The 12,830-nt window shown below is 36.9% G+C and overlaps 1 protein-coding gene across 3 annotated transcripts in view; it reads right to left on the bottom strand.

The window, feature by feature from the left end:
• Nucleotides 1-12,830, bottom strand: part of TMC7 (transmembrane channel like 7) — a 92,481-nt gene that overhangs the window by 35,352 nt on the left and 44,299 nt on the right. For all 3 annotated transcript variants that reach the window (XM_072598014.1, XM_072598012.1, XM_072598013.1), the window contains 2 exons: nucleotides 10,870-11,116; nucleotides 5,394-5,542 (listed from right to left, as the gene is read on the bottom strand). In XM_072598014.1, coding sequence (XP_072454115.1) covers nucleotides 5,394-5,542; nucleotides 10,870-11,116 — 396 coding nt within the window. The remainder of the gene's footprint in view (nucleotides 1-5,393; nucleotides 5,543-10,869; nucleotides 11,117-12,830) is intronic.

Here is a 12,830-nt window from a genome sequence, read left to right as displayed (position 1 = left end):
GAATTCTTTTTGGGGTTTTTTTCTTTTAAGCGCTTTAATTTCCTTCCCCTTCTGAATATTGCCCCTGTGTGTCCCCTCTCCACACACACACACACACACACACACACACACACACACACACACATACATTTTTAAAAAATTTAACAAAGCACGTATCTGTTGAGCTCCTACTAAATACCAGATACTATGCTAAAAAATAGAGAAACAAAAACAAAATTGAAATAATCCGTGACCTCAAAGTGAATACATTCTATATATGGCCTTAGAAGGAAAAGAAAGTCTCTAATTTGAATACCCTTCCCCCTTTCCTCCTGGCATTCCCCTGCTAGCTTTTAGGCTGGTAGAAGCACAGGATGTGGAGGATGAAAATAGGAGAGACCATATTTTATTGTGTTTCTTTGCAATATTCTACCTCAATTTCCTGCTCCATGGGATACTATCATTATTATAAAATATTTCATTTATTGGCCTTTTTTACTATTTCTCTCTCCCTTCACTGAGGTTGTTTCTGGTTCTAAAAAGTTTCTTGCAGCAATTCTGGCAATTATAATAGTTAACATTTATGCAATGCTTACTATGTGCCAGATACCAGGATAAGCACTTTACAAATATTAACCCATTTGATCCTCACAAGAACCTTGAGAGATAAATGCTATTATTATCCCCAATTTACAGATGAGGAAACTAAGGCTATGACCAGCTATCATCTGAGACCAGATTTTAACTCAGAAGTTCCTGAATCCAGGCCCAGTGCTCTCCCTATGGTATCACCTAGCTGGCCCGGACTTGAGAGGAGCTTGAAAAGGAGGCAAAGCCAAGTATATAAAGCTGCAAAACAACTTTCTCCTATGCCCAAAGGGCTACAAAAATGTGCATACCCTTTGACCCAGCAATATCACTTCTGGGACTCCATCCCAAAGAGATCATAGAAATGGGAAAGGGTCCCATATGTACAAAAATATTTATAGCAGCTCTCTTTGTGGTGGCCAAGAACTAGAAATCAAGGGGATTCCCATCAACTGGGGAATGGCTGAATAAATTATGGTATATGAATGTAATGGAATACTATTGTGCTATAAGAAATGGTGAACAGGAAGACTTCAGGGAGGCCTGGAAGGACTTATATGAACTGAAGCTGAGTGAAAGGAGCAGAACCAGGAGAACTTTGTACACAGCAACAACCACAGTGTGGGAGGAATTTTTCTGGTAGACTTAGTACTTCATCACATTGCAAGGACTTAAAAAATTTCCAATGGACTCGAAGCAAAATGCCTTCCACATCCAGAGAAAGAAGTATAGAACTAGATCACAGAATGAAGCAGACCATTTTCTTTTGTATTATGTTTTGGTTTTTTTTATGGTTTCTCCCATTCATTTGAATTCTTCTATGTAACATGTATTTAATAGGAATGTACATAAGATTGTACACTGTCTCAGGGAGGGAGTGGGGAGGGAGGAGAAAAATATCTAAGATACATGGAAGTGATTGTCGAACACTGAAGACAAAATAATTTAATTTAAAAAAAAAACAACTTTTCCTGCTGTGCATTTCTCACAATGAATGGATAATCTCCAGTCTTTTCCAATGTGATATTGGAAGGAATGTTGAGCTCAGAGTCAGAACACCTGATTTCATCTCACTGAGCATCAGGTTCCGCATCTTAAAAACTGGAGATGGTAACAATACCTTCCCAACCTTACAGCGTTATTTGCAGGAAAAGTACTTTGTGAATTTCAAAACACTTCTGAAATATAAACAGGGGTTATTGGTGAATGCTTAACAACTATCTCCCCAGGGAAATGTACCCACAAGACCCTTTTAAGTTTCATTTACATCATTAACATTTACTTCATCACTTTCTTAAGTCTATATGATCAGTAAAATAATAAATCAGGTTGTGATTTGCAACAGTTTGCTAGTTTCCTTAGATATCAGTGCTCACCCTGAATATTCCACAATGGGCTCTTAAAAAGCCATAATAAGCTGGTTCCTGCCTACAGCTAAATACAATCAGATTTAGAGCTGACAGAGATCTTAGAAGTCACCTCGTCCAATGCTCTGGTTCTATAGATGAGGAAACAATGGACCAAAGAGGAGAGATTATCCATAGTCGCACATACCATAGAGGCAGTCAGCATTCATATTCACATCTTTTGTTTACAAATTCAACACTATTTTCACTGTACTAGTAAATACTAAAAACAAAAGCAAAAACAATAATCATACAAATAAATAATGCAAATGTCTGTACTTTGCTGAAAACTAATCACTCTTGGCTTCCCTGACATCATTCCTGGGTGATCAGTATTTGACATCAATCATAAGGGATCATTCACATTAGAGCAAGGTGGCACAACAGACAGAGCCCTGGGTCTGGAGTCAGGAACACCTTAGTGCACATCTAGCCTAAGATACTTACTAACTGTGTGACTCTGGGAAGGTCACTTAACCCTGCTTGCCTCAATTTCCTTATCTGTAAAATGAGCTGGAGAAGGAAGTGGTAAACCACTCTGGTGTCTTTGCCAAGAAAACCCCAAATGGGGTCACCAAGAGGCAACAGCAATAAATCCACATCATATTAAAATATGATCCTTTGAGCATGCCTTCAACCCTGATATGGCCCTAGTACTAAAAATGAACCCTCAGTGAATGAGAAATATAACCTTCACTCACCACAGAGAATACTGGGGACGTAACAGTCAGTTATCTAAAATAACATGCAGGAGACATGCTAAAACTTGCGTTTGGGGAAACACCTGGCAGACAGTTAAGTCTTCCTTCCTGTGATTTTTTAGCAGGGGCTCCCCCCTGAGCTAGTGACTAAATCTACAGGCACAAGAAGCAAGAAGATAATGAGTGGACTGAGAGAGCACAGGAAGGGATCAATTGTCCTCCAAAATCAAAGGTACTTCAGGGGAAGGTGCCCACAGTTCCCTGGGTCTCATTATGCCTGGGGAAGCATACTGCCCTCCAAAAGCCAATTAGAAAGAGGCTCTGATTTCTCCCACCTTCTGTGGGAGATAATAATCCCCAGTTAGAGTTAGACCATTAAAGAAGAACAAGACAAGACAGGAGATAGTAATAGGATATATAATCTGGTATAAAAATTCATCAATAAGGTAGAGTTTATACCCAAAAAAGGGATAGAAAGGAAAACAGGTGGCACCAACAGATGCGCAAAGAAAATGAATGCAGTTCAAATGAGAAGGGAGAATAACTCGTGAAAAAAATTTGCAGCAAGTTTCTCTAAGAAAAGTTTCATCAAAGTGAAGTCAAAAAAATTTGTAGTGAGTTTCTCTAAGAAAAGCTTCATCAGAGTGAAGCGAGCAGAAGCAGGAGAACATCACATGCTAACGGCAATGCTGTACAAAGATCAACTGTGAATGACTTAGTTATTCTCAGCAGTACAATGAATATAAGACAATTCCAAAGGACTAATGATGAAAAATACTATCCATATCCAGAGAAAGAATTGATAGAGTTTGAATACAGATCAAAGCACACTACTTTTCACTGTATTTATTTCATGGTGTTTTGGTGAAGTTTTTTTTGTCTGTGTTTTCTTTCACAACATGACTAACATGGAAATATGTTTTACATGATTGCACATGTATAACCTATATCAAATTACTTACCATCTCAGGGAAGGAAGGAAGGAAGGAGGGAAGGAAGGAAGGAGAGAAGGAAGGAAGGAAGGAAGGAGGAAAGGAAGGAGGGAAGGAAGGAAGGAGGGAGGGAGGGGAAGGGGGAAGGAAGGAAGGAAGAGTTTTGGAAATGAAGATTTCAAAAAATGAAAGTGAAAAACTGTTTCTACATGCAATTGTGAAAAAAATAAAATACTCAAAAAATTTCATCTACAAGATAAATATGGAACATATTTAGATTTATAAGACTAATAAATATTCTCCAATAGAGAAATGGTCAAAGGGTACGATATGAACAGGTAGTTTTCAAAGGAAGAAAATAAAGCTCTCAAAACTGTATGAAAAAATAGTTCAAATCCTAAATGGAAAAATGCACATTAAAAGAAGTCTGAGTCCCCCTCACAGTCATCAAATTAACAAAGATAGTAAGAGGAAAGTGACAAATATTGGAGGGGCATCAGGAAAACAGGCAGACTGTGCATTGGTGGTGGAGCTGTGACTTAGTGCAAGCCATTCTAAAAAGCAATTTGGAACAATTTGCCAAAAGTCACTAAACTGTACATATGATGTGACTCACTATGAGGTGAATACCCCAAAAAGATCAAAGAAGAGAAAAAGGATCTATATGTTACAGGTTAACTCAAAATTAGAAACTAAGAGTGTGCCCATGAATAGGGAATGGCTAAACAAATTAGTCTATGAGTGTGATATATTATGATTATTGCACCATAAATGACAAAACGAACAGTTTCAAAGGAAACTGTGAATATTATCAATGAAATAACGCAGAGTGAAGTGGAGCAGAAGTAGGAAAATAATTTATACAATGACACTATGAATAAAAACAATTTTGATGTATTTACCCATGTGTACAAAAATTTTTATAGCAGGTCTTTTTGTGATGGCAGAGAATTGTAAGCCAAGGATGCCCATCAACTGGGGAATGGCTAATCAGGTTATGGTATATGATTGTGATCAAATACTACTGTGCTGTAGAAATGATGAAGATGGTCATCGTTTCAGAGAAAAAAGATATGAACTGATGAAAGGCGAAGTGAGCAAAACCAGGAGAACCATGTATACAGCAAGAGCAATATTGTAACGATTATCAATTCTTAAAGACCCAGCAACCAATCAATCTAATGACCCAAGACAATTCCAAAAGATTCATGATGAGAAATTCTATCCACCTCCAGAAGAGAACTGACAGACTCAACGCAGATTAAAGCCTATTTTCTCTACTTATTTTCCTTGCTTCTCTTTTTTTGGGGGGTGGGAACCAAAATCGCTACTGTGGAAATATATTTTGCATAATTTCATATCTATAATGAGTATCATATTTCTTGACTTCTTGATGAATAAGGGAAGGAATAAAATTTGGAACTAAAAATTAAAAATTTAATTTTAAAAAAAAGAAAAGGAAAAAATGCTGTAGTTAAAATGCAGAATAAGACATATATTTTTAAACATTGACAATGAAGGTGTTTTTCTGAACTATATGTTTATGATGAGGGTTTTCTTTTTCTTTTTCATGGGAGAAGGAGAGAGGGGATGGGCAAGAGGGATACTAAACAAATAAGTAAGTGGATGGATGGATGGGCAAGTATGCATGTATACATATTTACATATGTATGCAAGATCATTCCCCCAAAATCCCAGTCAGAACCTGCCCTCCAACCCATTGACATTACTTTCTGAATAAGAGTTCCATGAGCAGTGCTATTCAACTATACATGACACGTCAATACCCTCTATGCTGCGAATGTCATTTTTCCACAGTTCCAAGTGGGAAAACAGCTCCTTGGTCTCTTCAAGAAATCTTTTCCATGACTTGGTGCTGTACTGTTTCCACTGGTCCCATTCGGATAAATATTTGACCTGGGCCTCCTGAATTTCCCTAAGTTAATAAAAACAGCAACAATTTAACAGCAAGATTACCAAATTTTGAACTAATATCTGTATCTGAGGAATAGAGGACACATAAATCTAAAATTGCTATTTTTCCCCCTAAGAACATTATTTCCAGATAAGATGGTATTTTGCAGGAAGATAGCCCAACCTCTTTTCCTAAGGCAAACAGAGGTAGCAGTTTTTTCTATGTTTAAACTGGTTCAAATCCATTCCAGTTGGTGAGGCAATATTAACAAAAATTGGGGCATTTGAAACAGCCTGGGATATCTGAAACCCTGTTAGAAATGTCAGGATGCCAGAAACTTCTGGGTGATAAATGAATCACAAGGACAAGACTGAACATTTTCTTTCATTCATTCAACAAATATTAATTGAATGCCTATTATATGCAAGGCATATGTGGGAATAGAAAGACATAAGACAATGTCTCAGCTTGTATTCTACTAAGGGAGATGTAGCTAGATTCTGGGTCAAAAGAGACTTAAGAAGTTAACTGATTCTCAAGGTGACCTTATGCTTCCTTTAAAAAAAAAAAAAAGAGTGATGAGAAAAGGAAACTTGAGAGCCAAAAAATAGCAAGATGGGACTAGAGAGTCAAGCCAAGAGGTAAGCAGCATGCCAAGAGACAAGCAATCATAGCTTATCAGAAGATCTAGATAGAGATTATTATCTGTTTCTGTGTCATGGAATCCTTTGGCATTCTGGCAAAGTCTATGGACCCCTTCTCAGAATGTTTTTAAATGCATAAAATACATAAGATTGCAAAGGAAACCAAATGTATTTAAATAGTTATCTCCCCAAAGATTTATTTTTAAGATCACAAACTCCAGGTTAGAAACTTAGTCTTGGCTTTATAGTTCATGTTTTTAATCTTTGCTTTAAGGAAGCGTCTTTGTAGAAGAAGAAGGCATCTCCTTAGAACCGCAGCTTTTTTGGCATCTCATAAAAGCCAAAAACAAGAGGAACCTACTTATCTATCCACTTATGTGTTAGATGACTGACCTGGCTTTATTTAATACTCAGTATCTAACACTCTTAGTTTGTCTATAGAGCTAAACAGCTAAATCTACCTGAAGCTCTTGATGACCCCCTATCAGATAGTAAAGGAATTTGTTTAGCAGTGAAGGGTATTTTAATTCTGAGAGGTAAAAAAACAAAGACACAGAACAAAATGCAGAAATAAAGGGGGAAAAATTAAAAAACAAATAGAGAAAAAAAAACAAACAAACCCAAAACAGAAAGAATAGAAAACACAAGAGGAAAACAGAAGATAAGAACTTGTAATGATCTATATAACAAGACACACAGAGTGATGTATGCATACAGAATGAGGGCTTACTGACTGAGAGATAGACCAGTTCAGGAATATCCCCATATTATGGCCTTTTCTGATAATGCCACCAAAGACTTTTAAAGCCCTAATGGATTTTCACAATTATAGGCATAAAACAGATGATCTCCTGTTAATTCCTCCAAGAAATTAAACTAGGGACCAAATCCAGACTGCAGGACAGAGATTCTCTACTTTGCTTCAGAATGAAACAACCTTTCACAATTTTCCAAAAACTGTTATTGGTTAACTCAAGTTTTACCTCTTCTCTAAGAAAACAGCTAATGAAAGCAGTGTGACTAAATAATTTCTTTAAGTGATCTTTTAAGCATTTTGAAGTAAATTAGCTTTTCCTCCTTCCTCTTAGGTATTAAAGCTGAGAAATGATCCCGGATTACAAGAATTAAACACTTCTCCATATCCAAATACAACATGATAGGATAAGTACACTATAAATACCACAATATATTTATTTACAGGTCAATTTGTTTAAACTTTTAGAGAATAAAATCTGCCATGATGCATAGAGACCCAATAGCAATGTTAAAAATGCTATATCACTTTGGCTATCTAGATTTTTTTCAAATCCAAGTACCACAATAATAAATGAAAAAAAATTCTCAGAATTCTTGCTCTCCCTGAGGAGAAATTTCAGAGATAAGAAGGAGACAAGGGTGAAAAAAAACAGCTACCAAATATACTGACATCTAAGCATACTCTTGATATTTAAAGAAACTTTATCCCAAGGTGGAGTAGGATACTAAAGTTGAGGCAACTAAGCAAGAAGACCATTGTCTTGTCCGTTACCAAGGGTTCCAGCAGCATCCAGCCAGGATTCTCCCACTTCAGAATCTCAGGCTTGTTTCATTAGGTCCATTACAAAATGGAACCTTTTCAAAAGGGAAAGGAAGAAATATTTATATAGTGCCAGGTACTATGCTAAAGGTTTTTTACAAATATTATCTCACTTGATCGTCAAAACAACTCTGTGAGGCAGGTGCTACTATTATCCCCATTTTACCAATAAGGAAACTGAGTTAAACAGAAGTTAAATGATCGGCCCAGGGTCCTACAACTAATACGTGTCAGAGGCCAACATCTGAACTCAGGTCTTTTGAACTCCAGGTCCAGGACTCTATGCACTATGCCACAAGCTACCTTAATAAAAAAAAAAAAGTGTTATTGTTATTTGATAACAGGAAGAAGCTCTTCAGTTCAACTAAACACACATCTACTGTGTAGGGTGAGGTATAAAATTTTAGTAAGACACTGTCCTCATAAGATTTAAATTCTATGTGGGGCACATAAAATACACCAATAATTACAGAACAAAATACATGGAAAGAAGATACATAGGCACAATCAAAGAGTGCTGTGAAGTCCAAAGGGGAAAGATGATTAGTGGACTGGGGATTCTGGGAAAGCTTCCAGAAAGAGCCATCTAGGTGGTGCTGGGCAAAGACCGAAGTTCAAATCTCTCCTCTTTACTAGCTGCATAACCCTGGGCAAGTTACTTAACCACAGTCTGACTCAGTTTCCTCATCCGTAAAACAGGAATACTAACAGTACCTATCTCATAGAGTTGTGGTCAGGATAAATGAGATAATATTTGTAAAGAGTTTTGCAAACCTTAAAGCACTACTTAAATGCTGCCATTATCATTATTTTATTACTATTATCATTAAAGAATTGATATTTAAATAATGGGTAAAGTTCCAGAAGTAGTGAAGGGAGAATTTTAGACTAGACTAACACATGCACAGAGACATGCAGGCAGAAGAGTAAGTCCCAGGAATGCCAAGGAGGAAGTTGTGTACCTTCTTCAATTTGAAGTTGGAAGATTGAGGTTCAAATCTTTGCCTTGCCACTTACTACCATGTGACCTTGGCAAAGTCTTATCACCTCTTTGGGCCTCAGTTTCTTAGTCTGTGAAATGAAAGTACTGGACTAGATCAGGGTTTCCAAATGTTTTCAGTTCTCATACCCCTTGGATGGCAGTAAACCCTACAGTTCCCCCATTCAATATGAAAAGAATGAATTCTAGAGTTTGTCCCACATATGTTCATATGAGATAAAATAAAGTGATTCAGTGGCTTTCTTCTTAAGTACTGAGAGGAGCCCTGGGCTATAATAAATCAATTTAAGCAGAATTTCTTGCCTTCATTGATTAGAATTTTTTTTTTCAATCAAATCAAAATATTCCCTGTACACTCTTGACAACCTTTTCATATTACTTAGGGTTATGAGAGACCCAGGTTGGGAATCTCTGGACATTCCTAAAATTACCCCCAGCTCTAAATCTGTAATTCTGTCACTGTAGTCTAGTTTGGCTTTAGCTAAGGGTATATGAAAAGATAGGAAAATGTTTTGCATGATGGCACATGTGAAACCCTATGTGAAATTGCGGAGAGAATTTAGAACTCAAAATATTTTTCAAAAATGTTAAAAAATTCTTTTACATGTAATTGGGAAAAAATATAAAAATGGGTCACATTTTTAAAAAAAGGTACATAGAAAAAAACATAGGACATCAAACCTAGTATATGAGGCCCTCTGAAATCTGTCCACATTTACAATCTTACCTTCAGGAAACCTCAAGTCAGGAACCCTGTGATCCAAGCAAATTGGTCTACTTAACTGTCTCCTGAACACATCTTGCCCAGTTCTATCCAATATGCCTTCACTCATGCTATCCTTCTCCCCAGTTAGGGAATTCCTGTTCTTAAAATTCGACCTGTACCATGAAAGCTTACATATACCCCTTTAACCCAATGACTCTTCCCATCTCTGAATAACTAATATACTTATTATCTATACCTTTCATTTTTCACAATCATATACAATATCATGTTATACTGTTATTCAAGTGTGCTTTTCAAGTGTGTTTTTTCCACCTTCCGGACTAGACTATAAAGTAGCACCTCTTAAAATGAGGTTTTTCCTTGACCTCCCTCCAAATTCTAGTTATTCTCCCACCAAATAACCTTGCATTTAAAATATAATATCAAAATAGATATTCAATAAATGCATTAAAATATATGTTAAATATATGTAATATTTAAAACATCAAAAATTAATCACTTAGGAAGCAAGATAGCATGGCAGATAAGAGTGCCACCTGGAGTTAGCAGACCTGAGTTCAAACAGGACCTCAGACACTTACTTTTTTTATAATAACTTTTAAATCTTTTTTGTATTCCATACGAACACAACAATTAATTATTTCTGCATTTCAACAAGAACAGAATGAAAGCAAGTTTATAGAAATCTCCACATACAGTTAGGTGGTACAGTGAACAGAGCAACTAGGTTTGGAGTCAGAAAGACTTGAATTCAAATCTAGCTTCAGCCATTTACTAGCTGTGTCACCCTGGGCCAAGTGCCTTAACCTATTTACCTCAGTTTCCCCATCTGTAAAATGGGAATAATAGTATCCACCTCCCGGGGTTGTTGTGAGGATCAAATGAAAAAATATTTATAGATGATTTTGTAACCTTAGAGTGCTATATAGTAATATCATGAGAGTGCTTTGCAAAACTGAAATAGCCATATAAATGCTAGTTCTTATTACTACTATTTATTTTGTATCTATCTTATATAAGTAAGTGTTTCCTCTTCAGATAAAATGTTAACTCCTGAAGAGGATACTTTGTTTTTAAATTTGTAACCTCAGTCCTTATCAATCTATCCAGGAAGCAACCATTTACTAAGCATTTACTGTATATCAAAAAGAAAAGCAAAAGTCCCTACCCTCAAGGAATTTTAATTCTGCTAAGCACTGAGTGCAGTCTGATGGAATAGGTGCTTAATAAATGCTGATTGATTCCTGAAGGCAGGATTCATGTCTTATACTTTTGTAGTTTCCATAACCCCTAACAAAGGTGGTAGGAGCTCAATGAATATTTGTTGAATGAATCTTCACACCCCATGACACTAATTTTAACATGTTCCGAATGAACCTGAAAAATCACTGTGGACCAAACCTTAGTCTCCTCTTTTCAGAGATATTCAATGCATATTTTCTGATGCACTGGCTCCCAAGGTGTTCCTTCTCTAATTTTCCTGCTTCCAAAAAGGACCTGCTTTCAGAGCTGGCTGGCTTCAGCAAAGTGCCTCCTGGTTTATCCCTCCAAAGCACGGAAGTCCTTTTCTGGGCAATGGACCGGTAACTGGGCAACTCTCGAAGGAAGCTCGTAGTCGTTGAAGTCAAGAGGTTGTAATCTGAGGTGTCTGTGCAAACACAAACGAAGAGAAAACATCACCATCAAATGGGAAATAACACCAATGACCTCAAAATAAAATAATGGGACAGCTAAATCATACAGTAGATAGGTAGCACTCATCTTCCTGAGTTCAAATCTGGCCTCATATATTTACTAGCTACGTGACCCTGGTCAGATCACTTAACCCTATTTGCCTCAGTTTCCTCGTGAGTAAAGGGCAGCTAAGTGATGCAGTGGATAGAATGGAGGACCTGGTCAGAAACTCATCTTCTTAAGTTTGAATCTAGCTTCAGACACTTACTGGCTATGTGACCCTGGGCAAGTCACTAACCCTATTGATAGCTTCAGTTGCCCTCATCTGTAAAACAAGCTGGAGAAGGAAATGGCAAACCATTCCAGTATCTTTGCCAAGAAAACCCTAGATAGGGTCACAAAGAGTTGGATACGATAGAACACGAACAACAATAACACCGAAATTTGCAATGCAGTAGCTCATACACCATAACCAGCCTTGTAAAACTCACTTCCTTGAGTGAGTGACAAATCATGTTGATCTCATTTAACTGGTTTACTGGGAAGGAAGAAATAATAATAAAATCACTTGTAGAAGCATCAATAATAACAGCTAGCATTTATACGAAGCTTTAAAGTTTACAAAGCACTTTTCATTCAGGATGTCATTTGGTTCTCACAACAATACTAGGTGCTTAAGTATTTCCATTTTACAGATGAGGAAACTAGATTCAAAGAAACTAGGTTCACTGACTTGCCCAGGGTCTAGTAAATGTTTGGGCAGGATTTGAACTCAGGTCTTCCGACTCCACTTCTAGCCCTCTATCCACCACTCTGTACTATCAAAGGAAGAAATGGGTCGATTTATTTTCTGTACAAAGCACTCCCTCTCAGAACTGTGACAGTCTACTGGTGGAGTTGGAGACTATTAATGATAACCGATTTTGTGTGATGTTGTAAAGCGCATTAAAGCTTGCTAAGTGCTTTACTTAACCATTCCAAAGAAGAAGTTGTGAAAGTACTATTATATCCATTTTACTGCTAAGGAAACTGAGGCTCTGAAAGACAAGTAATTTTTCCATGATTACACAGCTAATGGTCTTGAAAAATGTTAGATTTCATGTGGAGTCCAGGTTCTTTGCCTACTTATGTGATCCTGGACAAGATACTTAATCTCATTTGTTTCTCATCTGCCAAATAAAGATAATTAATTCTTGCCTGTTTATTGATTTCTGAGAAATTTGGGAAGACAAACTGATGCAGAGTAAAGTAAGCATAGTATAACATACACAATGACCACACTGATGCAAAAGAAAGCAATACTAGCCATAAAAACTTGGATCAATACACTGACCAGCCTTTACTCCAGAGTTCAGATGATGAAATCATACTTTCTTCCTCTCATCTGATGGGTGGTGGCCCATACATATGTTCAAAATGAGGCACATTTGAATAGACTCCAGGTCAGTTTGTTTTACCTAATGGTACCTCTTTGTTACAAAAGAGAGTGCATTTGGGGGAAGAGGGCAAAAGATTGTTGAAAGAAGTACTATTGGACCCATACCTGATACCGTACACAAGAATAAAGTCCAAATGGGTACATGATTTAGGTATAAAGATTGATACCATGAATAAACTGGAGAAGCAAGGAATAGTGTATTTATCAGATTTATGAAGAAGGGAAGAATTTTTTACTAAAGAAGAGATAG

Source organism: Notamacropus eugenii, chromosome 3 (genome assembly GCF_028372415.1).
Source record: "Notamacropus eugenii isolate mMacEug1 chromosome 3, mMacEug1.pri_v2, whole genome shotgun sequence".
Lineage (NCBI taxonomy): Eukaryota > Metazoa > Chordata > Mammalia > Diprotodontia > Macropodidae > Notamacropus > Notamacropus eugenii.
The sequence above is the reverse complement of the archived record's forward strand: the minus strand, read 5'-3'. Positions and strand labels throughout refer to the sequence as shown.